Source organism: Magnolia sinica, chromosome 11 (genome assembly GCF_029962835.1).
Source record: "Magnolia sinica isolate HGM2019 chromosome 11, MsV1, whole genome shotgun sequence".
Lineage (NCBI taxonomy): Eukaryota > Viridiplantae > Streptophyta > Magnoliopsida > Magnoliales > Magnoliaceae > Magnolia > Magnolia sinica.
The window spans coordinates 540,488-567,939 of record NC_080583.1 but is presented as its reverse complement, the minus strand read 5'-3'; the positions used below and the strand labels follow the sequence as shown (position 1 = coordinate 567,939).

The following is a 27,452-nucleotide window of genomic DNA, read 5'->3' as shown; positions in this document are numbered from 1 at the left end:
CAACTATAAAAGCATCATACAAATAAAAGTTCAGGGCCTTACACCAATGCAATCACACTCAAACCTTTCAACTCCACACTACCAATCTCTTTTCTCCTACATGGACATTGTTTTTATTTTAGTTTCCTCCACAACTGTCTAACACCATGTTACAACAACCTTGGAGCCTCTAGGTTAGCTTCTTAGCTTAGTCTCCACTACTATCCAACATATTGCTGTAATATGCTGTAAGGTCAGTATAAGCATCCACAACCATATCATTGAATCTCCACAATACCGAGCTCTTACTCGGTAACTCTTTGATTACGTTAGGCCGACCTTGCACCATGACCGTCTGGTATTTCATACGATCTTCTAATGGCCGTCTAAGCTTGGAGTATCGTTAAGACCATGACTATTTCACCAGCACATATTACTACTAGTAATATATTTTACTTATTTACTTTACTTTACTTTTTTTTTTTTGCCAATTGTAGTACATGAATACCTTAAGTAATAAAATCATAAATGAAGCCTTTATTTTTAATTTATTTATCTCTTTTTCTTCTTTAAAAAAAAAAAACACGATATAAGCTATCATCGTTGAAAAAATATCATTATTGTTAAGCAGGAATGTTAATAGGCCAAGCTCGGGCCTGGAAATTTAGAATTTTGAATAGGGCCAACCCGATAGCCCGGCCTGAAATAGTCCAAAATCCAGGTCGAGACCTACCTCAGGCTCTTTCCGCTAACAACTCAATCTTTAAGGCAAAAAAAAACTCGTTTAGAATGACTAATTGTCCCATTCATAAATTGTTTAATAGCTGTAATGATCGGTGGCTGAATAGTTAGGCTAATATTCAAATATCTGATCATAATATAACTAATTTGGTGCCCAGGGTCACAAGCGTTCAAATTGATTTAAGTTGAACATGACTCTGTTGTGTTTTTTAAAATAAAAATAAAATTTAAAAATAAAAGTTATTTTTAGAAATTAAACAAATATATTAATTATTTAAACTTTCTATAAATAGTGTGCATAGCCAGTCGGTAAGAGGAGTTTTTGGTTATGCAACCAGGTTTTAAATCTCCTCGAGGATGGTACGAAGCACTGTCTGCGCGCGGCATGAGTTGTAAGGCTGCTTGGGTGTTTTTTGGTGCTTTATTAGGCACACTTAGCACTTCATCGTCACAAGGAGCAAAAAAAGCCTTGGTCTTTTTTGTACTCAGTTTAAATTTTTTTGGCCACAGTATCCTAATGTTTTTACCTTTTTTTTTTTGTTGATTGAGAGTAATTGTGACATGATTGTACATGTGACACCTATGCCATGTGTTGCTTATGTGGATACAGTTTTTCCTGTTAGATAATTGCTTTCGTCTAAATGAGTACAGAAATAACTGCCATAGGACAAAGAGTCATGTCCTTTCATAGAAGGCAATTTTTTGTTGTGAATGAATATGGATTTCTTGAAGATGCACTTTAGCACATCTTCAAGAAGAAATCCATAACCTTTCAATTAATATAAATCCTGGATACTATAATCTTAAGGATAAACTCTTATCCTTAAGATTATATCATCTCCTGTGCAAATACTTTCGATTTAATCGCTTGCTGAGTTTTTTCTGAACGTCTTAAGACATATCAGTGTCAAAACTAGAGATCTATTCAATACTTAAATGTGCAAATTTTCGTGTTGAAATTCGAATTGAGAGTTCATTGTATCCTGAAGACAATTCGTAGACTTCCTTTATTTACACTTGCTGGAACTTTCGAAAAAAAGGGCAGGAAGTCTGTATTGAGAAATTGACTATTCAAGTCGAGCCTTGAACCTAATAGATCTGATCGTTTCGTTATTATTTTCTTCTATCCTCTGTTCTGTTTTACTTTTCTAACAGACTCTGGCACTCCTGATGCATAATCTATCTGCACACGTTTATCCAAATTGAGTCGTTTGTATACGTGTGGCCACATGTATAGATTGAGCAATAACAATAAGAACAGAGATATCCTCAAATAACTAATTTTTAAAGCAATAAAGAATCTAAGAAAGCCACTAACTTAAATTTATAAGCCTTGATTTTATTTTTTTTCACACTGAAAAATAAATATATAATTCTAATTAAGAAAATCACATGAGAGAAAAATAAACCAACCAATAATACCCATTCACATTGTTCTAAACGATAAATTATAAGAAATTGAATAAAAAAAACTTATGACATAAACGATTACCATGTTAGAACTTGCAACTAGAGGACTTTTTTCCCGATTCTCGCTCATAATAAGTATCCATAATCATTTCAATAACTCCGGTAACAATGAGCACTACAATATCAGCACAAGGAAAACAGATGACAGTATGATGACTTAAGTGGTTCAAAATATTTTTTGAAAAAAGAATCATATTTGATTATTTTAACTTCCAAATGAGGTAGTGAATAAATGTTCATTTAAGGATTATAGGATCCCAATCCTCGTTTGATGTACATTTTGTTCATCCCAAGTTTGTACAATTGTCGATTCAATGCACCCACCATCAATGGACCCTACGTGCATAAATTTTCCAATGAATCGTAAATTAAACACATAAAAAATTTGCATATACAAGAAACAACTTAAGATCATTTTTTAACATCCTTATCTATAGTGGGTACCCTACATCCAATGTCCCGTTAACCAAACCATAGGCCTTAGATGTATGGAATTAGCAGCTTCGGCAAACTATACCTTTGTTAATGCTTGAGATACTATCTGATCAAGACTCCGATCTTAAATATACCCAAGTAAATTTGTGCCCCTAAGAACAAAAAATGGAAAAAAAAAAGGTTTTAATGGGAATACCAAATACATAAATTGGATTTAATGACTAATATATTAGCAATAAAGAATCATGCTTAAATCGAGATGAAGCAAGGCATTTTTTCTGGGTTATTTGTATGAGTAATCAGTAAACCAAGACAATGGGGTCATCAAATTGCAATTTCGTGCACATGCATTGTACTTGATGATTGGAACAACCTAACTTTCAGGGACATCGTGCATATGTGTGGCCCACCTAATAAACGATAACAATCTCACACGAATTGGAGCATTGGAGTAGGCTCAAAGATCCTACTACCACAAGTAACATCGAAAGAACGAAAAAAAAAAAACGAAAACTATTTGAATACCAATTCATCAAAGAGGTCTTTTCAGCATTGCAAAAATCAATTAAAAAAGAATTATTATTTAGCCATTCCACTCTATCAAAATTCAGACCTTTAGTTGAAAAATGCAATAGTGCATGGCATTGGCAATGGAGTTAAATCATTACTACAAAAAATTAAAAAAAGCATGATAGTAGAATTTCTTCTTAGAGCTTGTAGGTTTTTGGAGGAGTGGACTGGAATGATCATAAAGTCCATCATCACTGTTACCGAACCATAGCCAACACCAATGAGTAAAAATCTTAATGCACTGGGCCAATAAGCAAGCTGGGTACAAATGCAACTTCGGGGACGCGAATTAGATACTGACAATGTCAGTAGCCAAATCGCTGCTGAAGTGAGGTCATCGGGCTTTGTGGACTCCACCACGATGCATGTGTTGTATCCATATATACCATCCAATCATTTGCAGAGATCGTATTATGGCATTAGAAAAAGAATGAGATAGATCTAAAGTTCAATTGGATGCACCATGGGAGTAGTCACACTCACCGTTGAAACATTTATAGGGCCCACCATGATGTATTTTTGAGATTTGACTTATTCATAAGTTAACATATAGATAGATGAGGTGAAAACAAAAATATTAGCTTGATCGAAAACTATCGTGGCCCCTAAGAAGTTTTGAATGGTGGATGTCACTATCCCCACTATTTTCTATGGTAGGGTCCACTTCAACTTTAGATCTATCTCATTATTTTTCTCATGCCATAAAACGATCTCTCCAAATGGATGGACGGTCTAGATACAACACATGCATCATGGGGGAGTCCACAAAGCTTGGTGATGTCACTTCTTTAGTGATTTGACTACAGTATTTATTTATTTATTTATTTATTTTTTTATAGCTTGTTGGTGCACCCACTGTCAATCCACACTTTACTGTTAGCCGCCCCCGTTGAGAAATGGATACCAAGACCTCAATGTTGAAATGAGGTTATCTTTCATTCAGTCTACCACTTGAGCTGTGGATTTGGGTCTGACCTTGTCACCATCTAATCCCACGTTTGGACTTCCATGGATCACTAACTGTGGGGTGCACATTCATATATATGTCTTGTATCCATTCCGTCCATTTCCTTTACCAGTTCATTCCAATGCATGAGCCCTTGAAAAAAAATCCAAATCACAGGTAGCCTACATCATAGGAAATAGTAGTGATTAAGCATTTACCATTAAAAACATTCAGGGGCCACAAAAATTTTGGACAAGTTGATATTTGAGTGGTCCTTTCATCCATCTAAGGTTTTGTGACCTTATCAACAGGTTGGATGACAAATAAACATTATGACAGCCCCCATGAAGTTTTTAATGGTGGGGATTCAATCACCACTGATTCCTGTGGTGTGGGTCATGAGTTGGATCTTCTCATTTTAACTTTTTTACATTATGCTATAAAATGATATTTAAAAACGGATTGACAGTATGGATTTCAGGAACATACATCACAGGGGCCGCACAGTCAGGAATCCACCGACCTTGGTGGATCCCCAGATCCCGAATATGTCGTGCTCTATTTTCATATGGTTTTACCCGTCTACAAAAGCTCGAACTTTACTTGAGAGAGAGAGAGAGAGTTTGCGAGACAGAGAGAGGGAGAGAGAGAAAGAGTTTGCGAGACAGAGAGAGAGAGAGAGAGTTTCAGATCTCTCACTTCGCCATGGCTCAACCTCTCATAAAGAAAGACGACGATAGAGATGAGGAAGGTCCGTTTCCAATCCCTCAAAATCCCCTTTTCTCCATCACTTATTCCAATCTTCGTTGCTTCCATTCATCGACCGATCTCTCAACCTTGCTCGATCTTCGCGTTTACGCTCGGATTTTCATTTTTTTTTCCACTCTTGGGCTCGAAAAATATAGATCCGGAATCTAGGTTTCAGATCTACGCTCTGATCTCTTTTTTCAGATCTACAATCCAAGAAATGTTTCTGTTTTTGAAGGGAATTTTGTCTGGATTCGTATTCTTTGTTGAATATGGTTTCAGATCTATGCTTTGATCTTGGGAAATTCTACTCATTTTTGTATGATTTCAATATCTCGTTGTGTTGTAGAGGTAATCTGATTGCTTATTTATGTTCTTTTGAGACTTCACAGCAGAATACTCTCCGTTCTTGGGGATTGAGAAGGGAGCGGTCCTTCAAGAAGCCAGGGTCTTCAATGATCCTCAGCTTGATGCGAGGAGATGTTCTCAGGTTTCAATTCTACTACTCAAATCTTCAAGCCTTTTCGCTTTTATTTGTTTTCTCTTTATCACGTTTGTCCAGTTTCTCTCTCAGGGCATTGATTTTTATTGATGATTTTCCGATTCTCAGGTCATCACAAAACTGTTGTATTTACTCAATCAGGGGGAAACATTTACAAAGGTCAGATTTCAGCACTCCAGATTCTGTTCCATCTGATCCCTTTTCTGATAGATGTTTTGGTGTATTTTGAACGAGGTGTTATACAATGCATGGCAAGAATTAAATGTTTCTTTGCACGGGACATCATTTTATACCTGTGGATCCCAGCTTTCAATGGTTGAGATTATTTTTTGTGTGAGCCCCACTGTATATGAGCAATGGTAGAACCTCCACCAAACAGTCCCTGCTTTCCAACTTGTGGAGCTTACCGGTACACACCCAATTGGACTGTACTTTTCTTTCTAACATCCATTTGCTGGCTGATTGTCGGTTGGCTAGATTGTTGGTGCAATCCGGTTATTGAATCAACGAGACATCGACTGAATTACAAAGAAGTAGACAAGAATTACACTCACAAGAATATTTGAGTGGAGGAAGAAAGAACTTTATTAATATCAAACTTCTCTTTACAATGCTCAAGAAAAGAACCCACACTTAGAAAATTTTGGAATGACCCCCCCTTCCCCACTTTTAAAGACTCTATGTGAATCCCTAATGAGTCCCTCGAACTAAGAGATTTTTTTCAAATCAATCTAATCTACCTAATATGTTAAAATCCTAACAAGAATAAAAGCAAATATATAAATTCCTAATTATATCTCTAAATCAACCCCATGTCTTCAATCGCATCAATCACATCTCCCTCATGTCTTTCAATCACCTTCAACTCTACCCTATATTTCCTAACAGTAGTAAATTGCAATCCTTGATTTAGCATCTATAAATAAACAGTAAAAAAAGTAGCACATGTTGGACCCTACAGTGGGTTATGGGCCTGCATCATTGCCATGCCCTACAGTGGGCTTAGATGGACCTTAGTGGGCTGTAGGCTTGCATCATTCTTCCTGAGTTGGAAAAAAACTCGACTTTGATGAGTTGGATGCGTCATATAAATAGGAGAGTTTTCTGATCCAACATTTTTAATTCATTGCCCGTGATCTATGTGCATTTAGGATAGGGCCTGTTCTTCCATTTCACCAAGTATTGCCTGTATTGGCCCATTCGAGTATTAGCAGTTTTCATTTACAACACTTGTTCAATTTCTTTCTTCTTCTCCTTGGGAGCTGTTTATCCATATCGATAATGGCTTCATCTTGCATGTTAGATGCCTTGCCATGGTACTCAAATAAATCCACTAGAATGAAAGTCAATGAGATATCTAAGCCATTTGGCAACTTGATTTCATAGGCATTGTTACCCAATTTTATCTTGACTCAGCATGGACCGGTCTTCTTAGATTTGAGCTTATTGTAAGTTATTCTCAAAAAAGAGACAAACCATAAATTTCTTTTATATATCTTCTCACGATGATGTTTGTTCGTAGCTTCTCGGTACTTGGTGTTGCTGTCTTCAATCTTCTTCTTTATTTGAGCTTGCAAGTCTTGGACTTGCTTGGCAAAAGTATCAACATTTTCGCTCACTTAATCTTGCACCTGTAATGGTACTAAGTCAAGTACATGATGTGGATTTCTCTCATTTACGATCTTAAATGGAGATTTTCCAGTAGTACGATTTATTAAGTTGTTGTAGGCAAACTTAGCCTGGGACTGAGATGTGTTGTCACCTACGATACTCCTAATGTGGTTACCAAGGCTCTCGTTGACTGTCTCGGTTTGTTCGTTTGTTTGAGGATGATATGTTGGTGATATGCGTAGCGTTTGCCATCCTTTTGCATGGAATGAAGTATGCCATCTTTGAAAAACGGTCAATCACAACGAAAATCGAATCCTTTAGTCTTATGACGATTCAAAATGAAGTCTATAGAAATATCCACCTATGGTGCAACTAGAATGGGAAGCGATGTATAAAGGCTGGTATTCTACACATGACCTTTGGAGACTTGGCATCGGGACATTGTGCTACGAACCGTTCAACGTCATGGCGTACACGGGGCTAGTAGTATTTTTCCTCCACTATGGCTAATTTTTATCTTTTCCAAAGTGTCCACTCGGTCCTCCTCCGTGAAGCTCAAATATGATATTCTCTTGCAATGATCCTTCGGGAATGCATATGCGAGAACCCTTGAATAGATATCCATCACGTGGGATAATTCACACTTTGGATCTCGACCATTGACACACCTATCGAGTACTTTGCCAAAAAAGGGGTCATCTTTGTATTGTTCTTTTAATACCTCAAATCCGACGACCTCCACGGAGAGAGTTCCTAGTGGAACCACCCTCATTCTCAAAGCATTTGCTGCATTGTTCTGACTTCCAGCTTTGCGCTGTAAAAGGAAAGTACACTCTTGTAGGAAAGCCATTGATTTCGTGTGACGAATACTTGACTTGTTTTGAGAGTTGAGATAATTCAACGCTCATGGTCAGAGTAGAAAATGAAATCTCGATGAATCAGGTAGTGTCTCTAATGTCATAGCGCTTGGACCACTGCATAAAACTTGAGATCTACACGGAGTAGTTCTTCTGTGTACCATTAAGTTTCTTGCTAAAAGAGTGATTGACTTTCCTTCCTGACTCAACACCGCTCCAATGCCAAATTTGAAGTGTTGCTTTCCACTTCATTGACTTTATTGAAGTCCGAAAGTGCAAGAACTGAAACCTCTATAATCTTATTTTTATGGCACCGAAGCTTCGATCTGCGACTTTAGTTAGTTCGAACTTGCCTCCCTACACACAATCGGTGACAGCTGCAATGATGGTGCAGAAATTACAGATAAATCTTTCCTCTTCAAACTTCTGCACATTGAGTGATTTTTTTTTTCTCCTCTTTATCATATTTAGGTGTTGGAAGATGTTTCATTGGGTGCAATGTGATATTAACACCATCCTTGACAAAGGAACATGTGTTGGCCGGAGTCAAATGCATCAAATTTCAGTCCCACAACCACAGTCTTCCTAACAAAATATGGCATGCACCCACGGGACCACATCACACCATATCTCATCCTTGTACTTAGATAAAATAGAAAAGGAATCTAAGCACCTAGAGTTAACAAAAACTTCTCCACCTTTCTCAAACCAACAAATTTGACATGGTCGCGGATGCCTATGTTCTTTGAGTTTTAATTTATCCACAGTTTCTTGTGGGATATTATTCTCACTGCTCCCCTCGTCTACCAAAATGGTGCATATCTTCCCATCAGAAGTACAAGTGGTGTGGAAGATTTATGTCGCAACTATTGACCCTCATCAACCATTTGAGGCGTCGATAGCATAGTCCATTGGGTAATCAACAACATTCCTATATTACAATTTACCATACACATCTGCTACATCTTCCCCAACATGCACCCCATCCTCATATGCATGTTCTTCATATTTTTGTGTCCGCTTCAACTTTCGTTTTCATGCGGTTGGTAGTGCCTTCCACATATTCTCTTTCCTCAGTTAAATATTTTAATTGTAGACTAATGTGAAGGACCATGAAAAGAATGATGTTCCAGTTGCCCACACTTAAAGGCACATGAAAGAAGTGTTGCTTTGCTCCATCTTGGGTGCACTAGCCCCTCCTCCATATTCACCTCCCCCGAGTTGGGGTTTGGCTTCGTTGTTGGATGTCAGCCCATCATTCCTTGGCCTATGGGAGGCCCTATTGTAATGTTAAAATATGGAACTCCTTGATGCATTTATTTATTTACCAACTTGTTCCCTTGATGTAGATTGTGACATCTTTAATAGAAGTCATGGGCATAAGTTGTGGGTAGGGACTCGAACACCTTTTCTACCTTGCTTGATCAATCAATGAAGTTGTGAACATGCAATCGACTATGGAATTTTTGAATTGCTTCCTTAATTCTAGGTTCTTTGTCACATTCCAATAATTGAAAGATTCAATCATTGGTGTCTTCACAAACCCAGGGCTACCCGATGTTGGTTAGGACCTTGGTGGGAATCTTATCCTACATGTCGACATGCTCCAACTTCGATATTTGGATTCCATTCACGCCAGAGCATTCCCATATGATTAGTGAGATTGCCTACTGTATGTGTGAGTTGATTCATTCATTTCGTGAGTGCGCGGATCATTTGAGCTACTTGCATGAATTCTTCCTATGTCAACCCCTTTTGATGCCTTAGGAAATGACGTAGAGTCGAAAATCCCCAAAGACGACCTGCTCTGATACTAAAATGGTGCAACATAGTTATCGAATTAGTGAGATATCAACACCGAATTACAAAGAATTACACTCACAAGAATATTTGAGTAGAGAGGGAGAAATAACTTTATTAATATCTAACTTCTTCTTAGAATGCTTAAGAAAGGAACTCACGCTTAGAAAACTTTGGAATGATTACTTCCTACCCATCTTGTTTATAGACTCTAATTAAATTCCTAATGAGAATCCCTACAGCTAAGAGATTGATTTCAAATCAATTTAATCTACCTAAAATGGTAAAAGCCTAACAAGAGTAAAAGCAACTACCTATAAGATGGTAAAAGCAAATATAGAAATTCCCCAAAATAGTAAATTTCAATGCTTGATTTAGCCCCCCCTCCAAAAAAAAAAAAAAAAAACAGTCCAAAAGTCGGCACATGTTGGGCCCTATGGTGGGTTATGTGCCTGTCATTGCTGGCCCTACAGTGGGCCTAAGTTAGCCCTGGGCCTGCATCAATTGTCTAACAGGGAAGTTGATTATTGAATTTCTTATCCATGGTTGGGGCCACCAGATGAATGTCCTGGGACATTGAAAGGTGGGCCCACCTGTTTGGATTGCTGGCCTGAATGAGATAACTTGCAAGTTCACGCCAATCATAAGCGGAGTCACTTGCTGGAATGATATGTGGCATTTTCATAAACATTTACAGGTTGAAGCCACCGAGGTATTTTTTGCCGTCACAAAGCTTTTTCAGTCCAAGGATACTGGCCTAAGGAGAATGGTTTATTTGATGATCAAGGAGCTCTCCCCCTCCGCAGATGAGGTTATAATTCAAAAGAGTTCTTTTTCTTTGTTTATTCCATTGATTGTCACTATTATTATTCAAATTTGCATTTCTCAGAAACTTGGCCAATGACTTGTGCATTGTCTGTGAAAGGTTATCATTGTCACGAGCTCTCTAATGAAAGATATGAATAGCAAGACCGACATGTACAGGGCCAATGCTATAAGGGTTCTCTGTAGAATTACAGACGGAACCCTTCTTACTCAAATTGAGAGGTACTTGAAGCAAGCGATTGTTGACAAGAATCCAGTTGTTGCAAGTGCTGCTCTTGTTAGTGGTGTTCACCTACTCCAGGTACTATCAAGTTGCCCATGGTTGCATGCGATGCATTTGCTGCAAGTGTTTTCCTCATAAGATGAATTTGTGTTTGAACAGACGAATCCAGAAATTGTGAAAAGGTGGAGCAATGAGGTACAGGAAGCTGTTCAATCAAGGGCTGCTCTAGTACAATTTCATGCACTAGCACTCCTCCACCAGGTACAATTGCATATATTATTCTCTTTCTTTTGTTTTGTTTTATCCTGAACTCCAAGGGTTTCACTTTGGCATTCTTCAAAGGTGTAGTTGAATTGGATGGCAGTGTAGCCTTTTTAGTCGTTGGCCCCACTCATATTGCGATGTTGCTAGGCCTTTTGTTGTCTGAGGCTCTGAGCAATTGATGTGGATCAAGTTGGATTGAGGCAGACAAATTGCTTAAAGTAGAATGGGAGAAATCTGGCAAACAGATACCAGTTTCATGGAAAATGATTTCGACCAAATATGAGATCAAAACGTTACCAAATTATCGTTTATCAATTGTCAAATAAATACTACAATATCGGATATAACTGAGTATAATATAGAGCATAGGCTATAATAAAGCAATAAATAAAACAAACCAAACTGATAAACTGTCAATAAAGCTGAAACTTTAGCAAAGCAAAATGCATATGGGTCATTCGGATGTGTGGAAGACTAATGCGGAAGACTTCACTTAAGACGGCATTTCCCTTGGATGTTGGATGTTTCCATAGCTTTAGCGTAGTTGTCACCTAAGACAGAGGTTTCTGTCGGGTAGGGGTTTCCACAAAAATTGAATATTCCAGAATCCATTTGATAGGTTGGAATGCAACAAGGAATGGACAAAGGTTTCTCAAAATAAAAATATGTTCTCAAAACTAGAGTATAGAATATAATAAAGCAATAAATAAAACAACCAAACTGCTAAACTGTCATTAATGCTGAAACTTTAGCAAAGCGAAACACATATGGGTCATTCGGATGTGTGGAGGACTTCACTTAAGATGTATTGCCCGTGAATGTTGGAGGTTTCCATAGTTTTAGTGTAGCTGTCACTTAAGATGGAGGGTTCTATCAGGTAGGGGTTTCCACAAAAAAATGAATATTCTGGAGTCATGGTTCTATGCGGTTGACCTCATGGGAACTTCCCATGAGGTTGAGCTGTGTGGGCCCCACTGTGATGCGTGTTGAACATCAACACCGTGCATTTGATGGGTCTCCTTTAAATTATGGGATATCCCAAAAATCAGCTGTATACGGAACTTGGGCGGGCCATACCATCTAAAATCATGTGAAGACATGCCTAAAACATATTAAAGCACTTGGTGGGGCCCACCTAAAATTTGGATGCGTCTGAAACTTGGTCCGAACCCTCATCCAAGTGGGGCACACATAATGGATGGGCTGGATTTGTGAACCACATCTTGGTGGGCCCAAAAAATGATTATGAATGTTTTAATGGGAGGGTAACCCCTCTCAACTTTTGTATGTGGTGTGGCCCACACAAGTCATGGATTGACTTGATTTTTAAGCCTGAGGCCCACCATGGAATGGTGCATCTGACTGATGGGGTAGATGTTTGACATGCATCACGGTGGGGCCCACACAGCTTGACCTCATGGGAAGTACCTCATTCCCATGTGGTAGTTCCCATGAGGTCGACCGCATAGAACCATTTCCCATATATATATATATATATATATATAGAGGTTGACTGCATAGAACAAAGAGAGAGAGAGAGAGAGAGAGAGAGAGAGAGAGGGGCTAGGGAAACCAATCGAGAGCTTTGTTAGCCTTGTGGAATGGGGAAAACACAACCTCCAGATTAGGGTAAGGATGGGAATGGGATTTGAATGGTCTAGGGATTTGAAAATTCACAACCCGAAAATCTTATATGTGACCTTTAGATGATCTTTTAGGGTTGATGGGTTTGTCTAAACTCAGAAATAAAGAAAAAAACAAATGAGATTCAAAGGTTTGAAATAGAAGATGTGAAAGCAAGAAGAGAAGAAGAAGATTACAAAAGATTAGAGGGAAAGAGATATGTTCACCACGGCATCAACACCAACACGAAGGAAAGGGATCGGCACCTCCACCAGCCACACCCCCAAAGAAAGCTCTTTGCTTTTCTTCAAAAAACCCAATTACAATGTCTATTTCCCTAAAGAAAAAGACCTAAATTAAGACTACTTGGCTGACTTACAGAAAAATACTTATTACTAAAATACCCCTGTAGTCAACTTTTCCTAATTAAAAGCACATGTGCACTGCTGGGCTAAAGGGGACCCAACGGTGATGCAGGACATGGAAAATTAAATATGATATGCAAGATTTCAGGCTTAGATCACACCAATTCAGAAACAATCACGCAAATTCCACATCCCACATGAAAATCCAAATATTCAATTAAAGGGGAATCTATGCGGGTCCAAGCCGACACAGGCTAGGACTGGACCAATAAAAATTATAAACCAAACGATGTCAAAGGGAAATAAAATCAACTACTCATGCATAAAAAATCAGTCCCTAAACCAAGGGATTCCCTAATTTCAATTCAAGGAACCCTAAGGTGATAGAAAGAGGCAAATCAATTAGGGATCATGTAATCTAGGGTTATGATTCATGAAAAATGGCTATGAGAGGATAAAAGAGGATAAAAACCTGAGCCAAAAGATGATCCCGCGTGTGGACAGCAACAATGGCCCAGACGGACGTGCGCGTGATCCCGGCCGCACGTGTGTGGGGCCCACTATTCAGAAAAAGGCCACCTTGACCCTGGTCAGCCAGGGATGGACTCCAAAACCTTCAAATTTCAGCTCGATCCGATGTACGGTTTGTGCGTAGTGCTCCGCCGAAGTTTCAGCTCGCCTGCGGGCCGAAATCTGGAAACAAATCTGATGCAACAAAATGACAAATTCGAAGTACGGATGGTGGGGGAAGATGGAAAAAAAAAGATGATGGAAGATGGGGGTGAATGGAGATCGATGTGGCTTCGCACCACGGTAGTTAGCCCTTCGAAAAGGGAGGGCTTCGCACCCACTTTTGAATTCTTCCACAACTCACGAAGAGAGCAGAAAAATAAAGCAGGAATTTTTTATTAACTTCAATGAATGAAAAGAACTACAAGGGGTGCCTATTTATAGGGAGAACCATACACCCAAAAACTCGCACCATGTGCGACACCTATTACTTGGCGATGAAGTAAACTAAAATAAAAACCAAACAAGGAAATCTAAAGCGTTCACGATGTTTTAAATAATAAAAATAAGCAAAACCTAAAATATAAAACCAATCCGACGAGTGGGCCACGATCATGAGATCCCATGGTGGGCTTTTCTTGACTATCGGGCCACTTTTCTGAACCAAAACTTGACTTCTAGTTAGGAGGCCCTCCCTGGACGTCGTCATCAAGCCAGATCGATGGTGGGGTCCTCCTTCTACGTACGTACGTGCGTAGGGGAGGCGGCGTGAGTGCGCGTGATGTCCCCATCAAACGGCACTGCTTATTTTAGTTTTTACAACTGGTCAACTGACCTGTGGGGCATAGAGAAGACTTGTGGGCCCCACCCCAGCCTTATTTCTCTTTTTATAGACTTCAAGGCCCTCATTAGAATGGACAGGGGTTTCACAAAATTAAAAAAGTTCTCTATTCCAAATGTCTACCATAAAAGTTAGGGCTGTCAATCGGTCGGGTTAGGGTCCAGTCCTAGTGTACCCATACCCTGATTGAGTGGACCTTGGGTCATATGTGGTTATGTCCTACTATGACCTAGGTCCAGTACCTGTTGGGTACCCATAGGTCTTGCAACCATCCCTTTGGGTTGATTTCAGGTTTGGGAATTTATACAGTGTGGCCCACCTGATGAACAACTTTGATACATGTGCTTAGCATGTTCAAGGGCATGAAATATAGAATGTAGTGTATGATGGTGGGCTTAGCAAAATCCCAAGAACGTTGGGACTCCTATGATAGTTCACCAGCATTTAAAAAATGGTGGTGACCCTTTAACCTTAGACATGAGTGTAGTTGTATGACAATTCTAACATCCAAATCACGGACCTAAATGTGGATGAAGCATAACCTGAGAAACTGCACTTAGATTTTGATATAATTGTTTGATTTTGCCATTGCAATGTGGACCATTTGCTATTTTACTCTTAACTATCCATTTTATAGCCATCTATTGTTTGGTTTTAGAGAAATGCTCCATCCACAATATGCCGCACAATTTGTATGGTATGGATAACATTACCTGAGTTCCAGATAGGAGGATGAGTCATCACCATTTTCAAGATGGTGGAGAATTATCATTCGGATCCAGCCACTCTGATTAAGTGGTTTGCTGCAGCAGCATGTCGACACTTTGTCGTGGGATGTAGGGAGTGTAAACGCCGGATCTGGGTCATGTTTTAATGATCCAAACTTTTTATACACTGGGCCTCACTGTTGATGGTGGATAACTTTAAAAAACTCTTAGGCAGGAATTTTTTAACCCTTTGATCATTAACTCATTTCCTATGGATATGGACCGTATCCTTAACCATTGATTTGTAGGCAAATTCTATGATCCTCTCTCTCTCTCTCTCTCTCTCTCTCTTGAATGTTAAATTCTATGATATTCCAATCTTGAATATTTTCAGTGTAGCCACTATCAACTATATATCTCGTCAAACCATTGGTTTGGATTATTGAAACATAACCCCTAATCCAACTGCTATACGCCAATGTCCTAATGCAACACTTTGAATGTATTGTAGGCTTTTAGCAAACCTCCCAATTCAGTTTTTTTTTTTCTTGGAAACTGAGGCCTATTAGTTACAATGTACATTTTGTAGCAAATTTCTTAATTCAGTTTTTCTGGGAACTGAAACCTCTTAATCACAGCATGCCTAGAGCTTTCCTAAGCCCAAGTTCGTGTACATGGCATCTCATCTACATGCCTTCACATGTGCAAATATGGTTTACTTGATTGCGATCCAATCCATCCATCCGGTGGGCCCCATCATTTCAATGCTCTGGCACAAAAATAAGGCTGGTCTGCTCATCAGTTGGGCCACAATTTACAAAAAGAAATGGATGGGTGAAAAAAGCTTTGGCATGTTTTTCGTAGCCATCGACCTATTTCTAATATTTTGACGCACTTGATGAGTGGACTAGCTTGACTTTTGCGTCCTAAAATTTATATAGTGGGGCCCACGTGATGCATGTGGCTTTTCGGCCTGGTTTTTCTCCTTAATAAAATTTCATTATCATTAAAAAAAAGAAGCTTGGACCTCATTTAGATATGCAATCACTGGCTCATTCCTGCTAATGACTAGGTACCTATCAGGTATCTAAGACCTGACCCTATCAGACACGATTTTTAAAAGGATAGCTTATGGCGGACCCAAACCGAACCTGCTTTCTAAATGGGCCTGAAATTGGCACCTTGACCTGTTTAGTTTTGGATGGGGTCCTCAGGTACCCATGGATCTGGGTACCTGTTGACAGCCCTAGCAACCATATTCCAGCATAAGCAACTGAACAGTATATGACCTGTATGTTGCATATGTGTGCCATGTTGGCACATGTGGAACAGCTCACCTCTTCAATATATGCTCCTTCAGTATACTTTTTGAGGAAAAGGACTTCGTGGAGGAGTTATAACACAAGATCTCGACATGGACCCACTATTCCATGCATCCAAACAACAATCTCAACATCTTTTGAAGACCTTATCCAGGATTCAATGTTCTATGGACATGGACTTGCCTTGCAGTTTGTAACAATATGCATGGCCCTTACCACATTTTTGGAGTTGAAGGTCAATAACGGCAGCTTCATTATACTAGATTTTATTTTTTCTAACAAATCTGTTTGTTGTAAGCTCTCCTTTGATTTTTTTAATAGCAGTGTAGGTAGACAAATTGAAAGCCTTCCAAACACATTAAGACATTCATCTCTGGTATCACGTTCATATTCAGCTCTAGATTTGATGCTACTCAGGTGATTGTGTAAACTAGAACTTATTGAACCATGTACTTCTAGAGCGCGTCCCCTCAAAAACTTATGCATATGGAAGAAAGAGTTCTTGACTAGTATGTCATGAGTCTATTAGTAATTAGTAATTTATAGCAGGCTGTGTTGCAACCCACTAAACAATCTGAATTGCTCATCTCTGAACTGTTTCCGGTTTAAGATTAGAGAGGAGTTCAGGACTTGTTAAAATAGATTACATAGGAATTCAGGACTTGTTACTATATTGATATTATCAATGTAATATACATGGATTTCCCAACTTGCAGATTAGGCAGAATGACCGCCTGGCTGTTAGTAAGCTTGTTACCAGCCTTACAAGAGGAACAGTTCGCTCACCTTTGGCACAGTGCCTTTTGATTCGATATGCTAGCCAGGTACTTCTCTTCCGCTTCAATTGTTATAGTAAGCTCAGAAGCTGTTTCGCATATGTACCGTTAAGCATGTATGAAAGGAATGTGCATCCGATTAGGTAATACGTGAGTCAAGCCAAAACACGCAAACAGGAGACCGTCCTTTTTATGATTTTCTAGAGGGATGCCTGCGACACAAAGCAGAAATGGTTATATTTGAAGCTGCAAGAGCAATAACAGAGCTGAGTGGAGTTACCAGTCGAGAACTGACTCCTGCTATTACTGTTCTCCAACTATTTTTGAGCTCGTCCAAGCCAGTGCTCCGATTTGCTGCTGTGCGTACTCTAAATAAGGTTGGTTCTCTTCTCTTATCCTTATATTAATTCGTCTGTATTATTGAACTTACGCCTTTTCATTATTATCAACATGGCAGAATTTATAAATATCTTTTCCATGGATAACTTAATTTTATTAAATGCTTTGTTTTTTAAATTCTGATTGCATTCTTGCCTTTTCTCTAGCGAGTCCTGGGAATAAGAATTTCTTCAATAGAAAAACATCATTGGTTTCCAGATGTCAAGTCCTTGGTTGGGGCTTCTAGCGTGTTGACTGTTGAGCGTTTGAGTATGAGTTTGGGAAGATAGCAATTGAAAACTGTGAGGTCTTTTCCTCCAAACTTTCCTCTTTGATTTGGTGATTTTGTTTCTCCTCTAGCAATCTCCCATCTTTGTTATAGTAATTGCTTTCTATATTTCACTGATAGAACCTTCCGGAAAAAACATTGATAGTGATTGATTTATTCATCAAAAGGTCTGTCAACTGGATCTAATCATCAGGTCTGAAGGGCCTATAAATTATAACCATACTCTGCCAGATGCAATCCATCAATACATGTGCTGGGTTTTAGGGGAGAGCATGTCCATGTCCAGGATTTAAATCCCTGAGTCAAATCTGGAGTTGGTCACCTAATCTATGAACGGTTCCGATTCTGTAATAAAAAGTGCTACTGTCACAGGCCTTAACCCTTTTCCCTTGTGAAGATCGAGTGATGGAGTCGGGGTTGGTGGGAAATCCTGGATTAGTATTGGAGGATTATGCCTTAGTCAATTATCTTGCCATTGGATAGGTTGGAAAATCATTCATTGGCTTCTGTGATCTGGCATTTTGCTGGGAGTTGTATTCAGAGTAGTGGGTTCTGTCAGTTCTACAGTAGCTTAGTTCTTTGGATTTTGATGGGTTGGGAGGTTGATTTAGACATAGCAGTTGGACTCAAAGGGCTTAGCATTTGTTTCTAAATCAATAAATATGACATTGTTCCATCGGGAAAGGCTCCGCGCTGCTAAGGAATTAAGATATGAAAGCTAAGGAATTAAGATGTGGTTTCATATTCATTTGGGCGTTTTTTTTTTCCTCCATCATTCTACACTATTTATCTGTTTTCATTTAGTGGAAACAAGATTTATTTAGTTGTTTAGTTAGGTGGTTTATCTTTCTTTTTGTTAAACAAAAGGAGCTGCTTGCCTGCTGATAGGTTACTAATAATGCCTAAGAATGCAATCTGTATTCTTGCTTAATGTTTAGAAACATAATTTATATTCTATGGACAGCTTATGTTCAACCAATTTTTAATGTGGCATAAGATGTTGCTAGTGCATACACAATTTTCTTGAAATTGAAATGCATTTCAATCTCGTCCCATGAGCAAGAATCCATGCTTGAATGCTATGCACTGTAGACAACAAATTAAGCTTGTCGGTGCTCATTCTCTAGATATTGTAGTTTTGATATGATGGATGTTTCTCAAATCAGCTCCTCATTGTAACATTCAAAGTGTATTGGTTGATGTCATCATCATTGCTTTTTTTTTTTAATTTTCTTGCTGCCTTTTTAATATAAACTTGCTTTTTCGTGAGTTATTTCTTTAAACAATGCAAAATCTGTGGAATTAGGTTTCAGTATGATTGATAGGATCCTTTGTTTACTAGAAACACTTTAGGTTCCATATTTTGGAATTTTATTTTGTTTAATTGATTCTTTTTTGCACAGGTTGCAATGACACATCCCCTTGCAGTCACAAATTGCAACATAGATATGGAGAGTTTAATTTCAGATCAAAACAGAAGCATTGCTACTCTTGCTATCACTACACTTTTGAAGACAGGCAATGAATCAAGTGTTGATCGTCTGATGAAACAGATAACGAATTTCATGTCTGACATTGCAGACGAGTTTAAAATTGTTGTTGTGGAAGCTATTCGATCTTTGTGCCTAAAGTTTCCACTCAAGTATCGATCACTGTGAGTATGCTAAGACTTACACCTCTGTTTTTTAATCTTGGCTTTATTAGAACCGGATTCTCTTCTCGATTGAAGTTAAATCTTGTAGGCGTGTTTAATGGTTGTCCAGGATGAACTTTCTAAGCAACATTCTCAGAGAAGAAGGGGGGTTTGAATATAAGAAAGCAATTGTTGACTCAATTGTAATCCTTATCAGAGACATACCAGATGCCAAAGAAAGTGGTTTGTTTCATCTCTGTGAATTTATTGAGGACTGTGAATTCACATATCTTTCTACCCAGGTTAGGCAACATCAGATCCATCATTGATCCCACTTGATTTACTGATTCACGTTCATATTCGCTCAATTCACACCTTTCAATATATATATATATATATATATATATATGCTCTCAATTCATTTATTTTTGTTGCTAATTTCCTAGTCTTTAATATTTTTTGTTTATGTAATAGTATTTTCATCGAATGGAGATAGAAGTGTTCTAACACAGGATCAGTATGCAGTGAGGATATCTGCCTTGTACATTTTGCTGTGCCTATGAACTGGGATGGGCATAGGGGCAACAACAGGCCAGCCAGGCTAGGCCCGACACTTTAGGCCCAAGGGCCAAGACTGACCCAAGCCTGAGCCCGGCAAAAAATGTTTGGGCCTGACCCGACCTGACCAACCCAGGCCTGAAAATTGATCCCTATTTCGCACTTGAATCTTCCTAGTTCATCCATTGATCAAGTGGGCTACACATGCTCACAAAGAAACAAACATTTTAAAGGAATGAAAATGGTGGTCTACATTCATGATGGTGGTTTGGCTGACTGAGGATTTGAATGGAATATTTGTAGGATATAACACATGTACATAGAAAGTTGGGTTGGTCCATGAGGAGTCGGGCTAAATGACTTGAGCCCAAGCCCGACCCAAAAATTGATTAGGCCATAGATGGGAGACCCAAACTCAGCCTGCAGGCCAAGCTAGTAGGTCCAACCCTGACCCAAACCTGGGTCAGGCTTGCGGGTCGGGTAGCCTACCTTGACCATTTCCACCTTTAGATGGGCATGCCTAAGCATTTTCATTTGTTGATTTTGGTAATTAGCAAAGGCCTAGACTGGCTCTCAAGCAAGATCTTGAACAACACTTGGAGAGTTAGTGCATCATTCACATGGGTTGGCTTAATATAAAATGCTAAATGTGGATTCTCTATTTGGCCCCTACTAGTTCTTTTATTGTATCACGTGTTTACTTCACACAGTTAAAGTATTTGCACGTGCTGGGCTGATGGATATGAGGATTTGTTGTTTTAATACTGAAATGATGAAAATAGGGGATTCATAGTTTCATACATTGTAGTTACTTTAGCAGGATGCTGTTTTTTTAATCCCTTTTTTGGAAAGGTGTTTATCATTTTTTCTTGATGTATTTTAGATACTCCATTTGCTGGGAAATGAAGGGCCAAAGACAACAGACCCCAGTAAATATATACGCTACATTTACAATCGTGTAATTCTTGAAAATGCCACTGTTCGGGCTAGTGCCGTTAGCACCTTGGCAAAGTTTGGTGCCTTGGTTGATTCATTGAAGGTACATTCATCTCCTTTTCTTAGAGGCAGTTAGTTCAATTTGTGATTGGTTACTAATGGATTTTTGGATTTGTGCTGGTTTTTTGTTACAGCCCCGAATATTTGTTCTGTTGAGACGCTGCCTCTTTGATAATGATGATGAGGTGAGTTCTAGACTTTTCTAGCCTTGCTTGTAGTGAAATACATTTTGATGCATGCCATGTATTATTTATTGGTTCTTCATCCATGTCTCTGAAATTAAATGATGTGATATTGGCATATTGCTCATCTTTGAGAACTTTTTCATCATTATCTCTTTGAACTTCAAAATGGTTTTTCCACCAGGATTTGTTTCAATTATTCTTTTTCTTCATTAGCAGTTATATTTGAGTTTCAAATTGTTTCCAAATAAAAAAGAAAAAAAGAAAAAAAAAGTGTCAAACATTTGCATCAGAAGATTATTTATGGTTTTGTTTCAAGTACACTGGCATTGGAATGCAGATTCATACTGAAACTGATAGGAATCAGAGTATGTTGCAAGGGAAAATACTGATTGCACTGAATAATCTGCTTGTATAAATCCCAGTTCTCATTTCTTTGTTACTGATATTGATTATCTGAAAAAAAAACATTAATAGGCACTAAGGGCCTGTTTGTTATAATGCAATACCTTTGAAATAAAATTGAATTCCGTGGACTCAGACTTCTCCTCATTTGTGGAAAAAAGGAAATAGTGTGGAATATAGTTTCCTGAGTGATGTTGTGCAAAAAATGTGTAAGTCAGCTTCCGAAGCACCGAACATAGTTGGGCGACCTTTTGGCCATTAATATTTTTTCATTCCACATCATGGCATGCCATAATGATTGTTACGGGGCTGTTAAGGCCGTTACGTAAAGGTAATGGTGGCAACTGTTACACATTACGGGATTGTAACGTCTGTTATGAAAAAAATAACCTGTAACTAACGTTACGCCCCTTGTAAAAGCTGTAACGGCCTTGTAACAGTCCGTTACAGGGCAGATACATGTTTTTCCTTCTTTTTCTTTCTTTTTTTATTTTGGTCAATAAAAAAAGACTGTAACGGCCGCTGTGGTCTGTAACGGTCGTTACGGCTTGTATCATAAAGGTAACGGTGGTGGACTTTTCGGTGACTGTTTCTGTTATGGAAAACCTTATTCCACATGAATACATTGAAAACTGCACCGCAAAACCAAATGACAGTTTGCAGTGTGGAATCTCTTTGTTTCCATTTCCTGTGAATTCTATGCTATTTTTCTGGATCCACATTTTGGATTAAACAAAAACAAACATGCCCTGAAGGTGTAATGCTTTCTTCCTGAAGCCATTCATGTTTTAACATTAACTCAAAATTACAGCTCTGCTGTTACTACTATATTGAAAAGGTTTTTTGTGTTGAAGGCGCTACAATCTTGTTTTGTAGCTAATTTATAAGTTCTCTATTCCATCATGAATTTTTCTTCTATTACATTTCAAAAAAAAAAAAAAAAAAACTCCTATTTCTTTATACAACCAGTCCATCCAGTGATAAGCTTTAGTAGTATCTGGTGTATTTGGATTTGTAGGCAAACTGTGACTTGATGGATTTGTCTTTGCTAAAAGCCTAAAACGTTCAGTGTTGCTAACAAAGTCTAGGATGACTTTGTTTGCAAGAACTAACATCCAAGTGCAGCAGGCTGGTTATTTTGAAGGGTTATCTTCAAGTTTATTAAGAAAGCAACATGCTACTACAACATGAACAGCTCAAGAGCTGCAACAAAAGCTCAAAGGGGACCTTCCCCAGCAAACAACCAAATACCCCTAATACAACAGCTAAAGTTGCTAATACTTGTGGGCTCTGAAATTGAAAATCTGTAGCTCATCTGGACACCCCTGCCTACATGCTGGAGAGAGAGCTGAAGGCCTTGAGAGAGATATAAAGCTTCAGAAACCAGGCCAGTGATTCTCCACGGACAGTCCCTGATCTCAGCCCACCTGATTGCATTTTTAGATATTTCTACAACCCATCCTTTTAGAGACAAGCCTATCGATAAATATAATTGACTATATTTTGGTTATGGAACCATGACACATGTTGTGGTCAGCTGCATAACATGCAAAGAACCAAATTGTGTAATCTGATTGGATTCTGCCTTCCTGAAGGAAATTAGTGATTGCTCAAAGCTTGATTTGTGCTGCTACTACTCATTTTCTTGTTTTACTTAGGCTTGCAGGAACAGCAAGGGATTCCGTTTAAACTCATCAATTCATTCTGCCGCTTTCATTAGTTTTTCATTATGGTTTCTACAAGTTTTAACGAGGCATTTCAGTGTCTACCAATCCAATCATTCTGCCGCTTTCATTAGTTTTTCATTCTAGTTTCTACAAGTTTTAAGGAGGCATTTCAGCATCAACCAATCCAATCATTCTGCTGCTTTCATTAATTATTCATTCTAGTTTCTACATCATGTTCTCTTTCTTATGCCTAAGCGGGCGCACACACGCACACACACATTCTGCTAATGGGTTGTTTATAGGTTCGTGATCGGGCGACACTTTATCTCGATATGCTTGGGGGTGATGGTTCGGTTGGTGAAAGTGACGAAGACGTAAAAGACTTCCTTTTCGGCTCATTGGATGTGCCACTGGTCAACCTGGAAAAGAGCCTGCAGAACTATGTATGTATTCTTCCAATCATGGTTCTTGACATGCGAGTTTTCCCAAGCTTCGATTCTCATTTGCTGTTTAACATGGGAACAGGAGGCTTCTGAAGAATCTTTCGATATTGCTTCTGTGCCTAAGGAGGTTAAATCACAGCCTCTTGCTGAGAAGAAAGCTCCGGGTAAAAAGCCATCTGGTCTGGGTGCTCCTCCCAGTGCTCCTACATCAACTGTCGACGCATATGAAAAATTGCTTTCATCCATTCCTGAGTTTTCAAGCTTTGGGAAGCTTTTCAAGGTTCTCTCGATTGATGCTTTCTTGAAGAAAATAAATGCATGTTGTTGATTTACATGTAGTAAGGGTTGACCTTTGTGCCTCTTTTTTTTCTTCGGTATTTTTACATTTACAGTCTTCTGCACCAGTGGAGCTCACAGAAGCTGAAACTGAATATGCGGTCAGTGTTGTCAAGCACATTTATGATGGACATGTTGTGTTCCAGTACAACTGTACTAACACCATTCCTGAACAACTACTGGAAAATGTAAGTGATTATTTTTGAAAGCAACTTTCTGTACTTCTTTTTTTTTTTTCTTGGAAATTTAAATTTATTACCTTCTCTTGTACATTTGCATGCTTCCAGGTTACTGTTTTTGTGGATGCTTCCGAAGCAGAGGAATTTTCAGAAGTTGCTTCCAAGCCTTTGAGAAGTCTACCTTATGATTCGCCTGGACAGATTTTCGTGGCTTTTGAAAAGCCAGAAGGTGCTCCTGCTGTTGGAAAATTCTCAAACATGCTCAAGTTCATTGTAAAGGAGGTAATTATGCTCCACTTTGCTATTTGAGCATGCCTGGCACTTCTTAACGTTCCATTCTGACTCCCCAATATTAAGGAGCATCATGTCCTGTGCATCATGATTTGGATAGTTTCCTGAAGCGGTCCGTGGAAGTGGGGCCCATGGTGTGGTGATACAGACCACTGGCATCATTGGCCCATTATGTATGGGGCACGGCTCAAAAATCTTCCCGATTTTGAGCATCCTAGGTGTCTGATCTTTAGCCTTCCTTTTGACCATCGTTGCATGAAATCTCTTTACCATCTATTTGTGGTCCACTTTTTGAAGGATCAACATCTTCCACTTGTCATCATCTTCATTGGAGTCTTCTCCCAACTAGTTTCAGTTGAGTTTATGAATTCTTTTTCATGAATTGCGAGATTTGGAACATGAATTCTCATGACAGATTGACAAGAAGTTTGATTTCTGGAATACTGGTTGCCCACCTGACATCAACTCTCATCCGGGTTGGGACTGGCTGGTGTGCTACCAGGCCAAGTTAGGTCAGCATCTTCCAATATGAATTTTTTTTGGGACAGCAGTCTGGGTCACCAAACCATGTGCCCCACTTGTGTGGATGGGCTCATCAGGAAACTGTTTGTCTTAATGCATCAGGGCAAGTGACTGCTCCTAAATAATTGTAATTCATGGGCTCATGAACCAAGTCATCGTCTTTCTGAATATATATATATATATATCTTCCTTTTTCCTTTGAATGATCTGCATGACAAAGTGAAACACATCTTAACCATTCATTACAGTGAATCTCCGTCGAATGCTTTATCAGTGGCTTTTATTTTGATTGGCATGCTGTAGGTCGACTCATCTACTGGCGAAGCAGAGGATGAGGGCGTCGAAGATGAGTACCAGCTGGAAGATCTCGAGGTTGTTTCTGCAGATTATATCTTGAAGGTGAGAGTTTCCAATTTCAAAAATGCTTGGGAAAGCATGGACCCAGAATCCGAGAGGGTTGATGAGTATGGCCTTGGCGTGAGGGAGAGCTTGGCAGAGGCTGTGAGTGCTGTCATCAACATTCTCGGCATGCAGCCCTGTGAGGTAAGTTTGTTATCACGGCAATAATGTGTTTCTTTGATGTGCGTAACAAGCCTCAGATTATGTCTACCAAAACCCTGAAATTGTTTTATTAAAAAATCTCCGCGACCCAGTACCAGTTATATTTTGAAAATGTGGCTACCCCAACACAATGGTTCTCCAACTATTATACCTTTTTACAATAACCATTCTGTTTTTCTCTATGGCATATCATATCAAGGTGTGTTTTTGGGTGTCTGGAAACTATTCATGAATGTCAGGGATTCTGTAAATGCATCAAGGCTGCATTTTGGGTGTGGTGCCAAATCAGTTTTTGGGAGGGCTTCTAGCCAACAAGGTAGGCTTTTTAGCCTTTCGGGTGGCATGGAAAATGGAACTAGCAGAAGCAGGCTTCCTTTTTCCCACTTTTCCAACCTAAACACCATCTTGAGGCAAACCCCAGTTCGTGTTGTGTATTTGGTGCATTTTCTGAGCCCTGTCTATTCCCCATCTCATTAAAAAGTGGTGGTAAAATCCCCACTGATTGGTTTTCAGTGAGTTTGACTGATTTTGTCGATATGAAAGTTGTATGAAAATCCCTGTTTTGTCAGAAAACCCTTGCATTAGGGAGTTGCATGCAAACAGGCCCTAAATCTCGAGTGTGATAAGCTCGTAAACATACCTCAATTGCAATTTGGTGCTGTCCTATCATGTTGCTTGTCAACCTTTGGAGCTGGAAACTCCAAACACTTAATGGAATCTTTGTGCTGAATGTGATGAATCATCTGTTCTTTGCCAACATTGAAAATCACGGCCAACATTGATATCTTTTCTAGAAGATCTTAACTGCCATGCCATTTATAATTATTTCTGGTTGCTGACTGGACAGTGTATTCTGGTGGTTGGCAGGGCACAGAGGTTGTTCCAAGCAATTCAAGATCCCACACGTGTCTATTGTCTGGGGTGTTCATTGGCAACGTGAAAGTGCTGGTCAGATTATCGTTTGGGATCGACGGGCCTAAGCAAGTTGCCATGAAGCTCGCCGTTAGATCTGATGATCCAGCTGTCAGTGATGCCATCCATGAAATCGTTGCTAGCGGCTGATGGGCGTCCCTTTAGAACTTCTGGCACTTCTTTTTGTTTTTTTCTGAGTGAGGTCAGAGATGAGGCGAAGGAGTTTATTCCGTCTTAATTGATTATTAGCTTGAAAGGTTTGCTTGTGTCAAAATGAGAGACAAATCCATTTACAGGTAGTGAATTGGTTGGTTCAGAGGATGTGATAAATAAAAATCTAACAATTTATTTTGTTTTGTATCTTTGGATTTTGTTTCTGTTCATGCTACTCTCTCTCTCTCTCTCCATCCGAGGTTGCAACAAGCAAAGTGACCATTCCTCTACCGATTTGCTGTCATTCCCATTGCCTTCCCCTCACGCAATAACCTAGAGGGCAATATACATGGAAGCAGTCATCTTCAGGGACGACTGCCATCGGGAACATTGCAAGAGAGGAAAGAGGCAGAAGACGGATGTGTTAGAGACGGTGTGACCACACCTGGACATTGGAGGTTCATCGTTGACATAGGTGGTTAATGTTGTCGCTTGGTCCATTTCTTGCTCTGTAGGAATAGGTGTTAAGCATGCAAGAGAAAAATAAATCCTCTTTGAATGCTTAGTGAATCCAACCATTCCAACGGTCAAACTGATTCACAAGACGTTCGCTTGGAAATCTCTCTGATTCGGCTCTTCGGCAATGGATTTCCTTGAATGGACAAGATTTATTTAGGGCAGCTGAATTACATAATGATGAAGGAAATGCAGTCATTATATGATAATCATTACAATTTTGTTTTCTTTTTTAGTGTTTTTCCTCTTTTCACCACATTCAAAAACGATTTAGCTCTCCAGATGAATAGCCCAGTTCTTATACGTCTGCCATATGT

At 39.1% G+C, this 27,452-nt stretch overlaps 1 protein-coding gene across 4 annotated transcripts; it reads left to right on the top strand.

Annotated features, from left to right (window-relative positions):
• The first annotated feature begins 4,730 nt into the window (after positions 1-4,730).
• On the top strand, positions 4,731-26,826 carry LOC131218502 (coatomer subunit gamma-2). Of its 4 annotated transcripts, none has more exons than XM_058213063.1 (19): positions 4,759-4,775; positions 4,826-4,892; positions 5,281-5,378; positions 5,499-5,549; positions 10,356-10,469; positions 10,584-10,784; positions 10,866-10,967; positions 17,055-17,162; positions 17,258-17,491; positions 19,185-19,435; positions 19,545-19,716; positions 20,856-21,011; positions 21,103-21,153; positions 23,525-23,665; positions 23,748-23,945; positions 24,058-24,189; positions 24,289-24,462; positions 25,297-25,536; positions 26,422-26,826. In XM_058213063.1, exons 2-19 carry the CDS (start codon positions 4,847-4,849, stop codon positions 26,614-26,616), a joined length of 2,664 nt encoding a protein of 887 aa, XP_058069046.1. In that variant the 5' UTR covers positions 4,759-4,775; positions 4,826-4,846; the 3' UTR covers positions 26,617-26,826. The 4 variants fall into 4 exon arrangements, with proteins under 4 accessions (XP_058069045.1, XP_058069047.1, XP_058069046.1 ...); XM_058213065.1 differs by having other exon boundaries at positions 4,761-4,777; positions 5,284-5,378; XM_058213062.1 differs by having other exon boundaries at positions 4,731-4,892.
• Positions 26,827-27,452: the final 626 nt, after the last annotated feature.

Coding starts and splice junctions, on each gene's coding strand:
- LOC131218502 (XM_058213062.1), top strand. CDS start 4,847: ATGGCTCAACCTCTCATAAAGAAAGACGACGATAGAGATGAGGAAG. Junction 17,163..17,257: donor TGATTCGATATGCTAGCCAG/GTACTTCTCTTC, acceptor GCATCCGATTAG/GTAATACGTGAGTCAAGCCA. Junction 24,190..24,288: donor CTGAACAACTACTGGAAAAT/GTAAGTGATTAT, acceptor GCATGCTTCCAG/GTTACTGTTTTTGTGGATGC.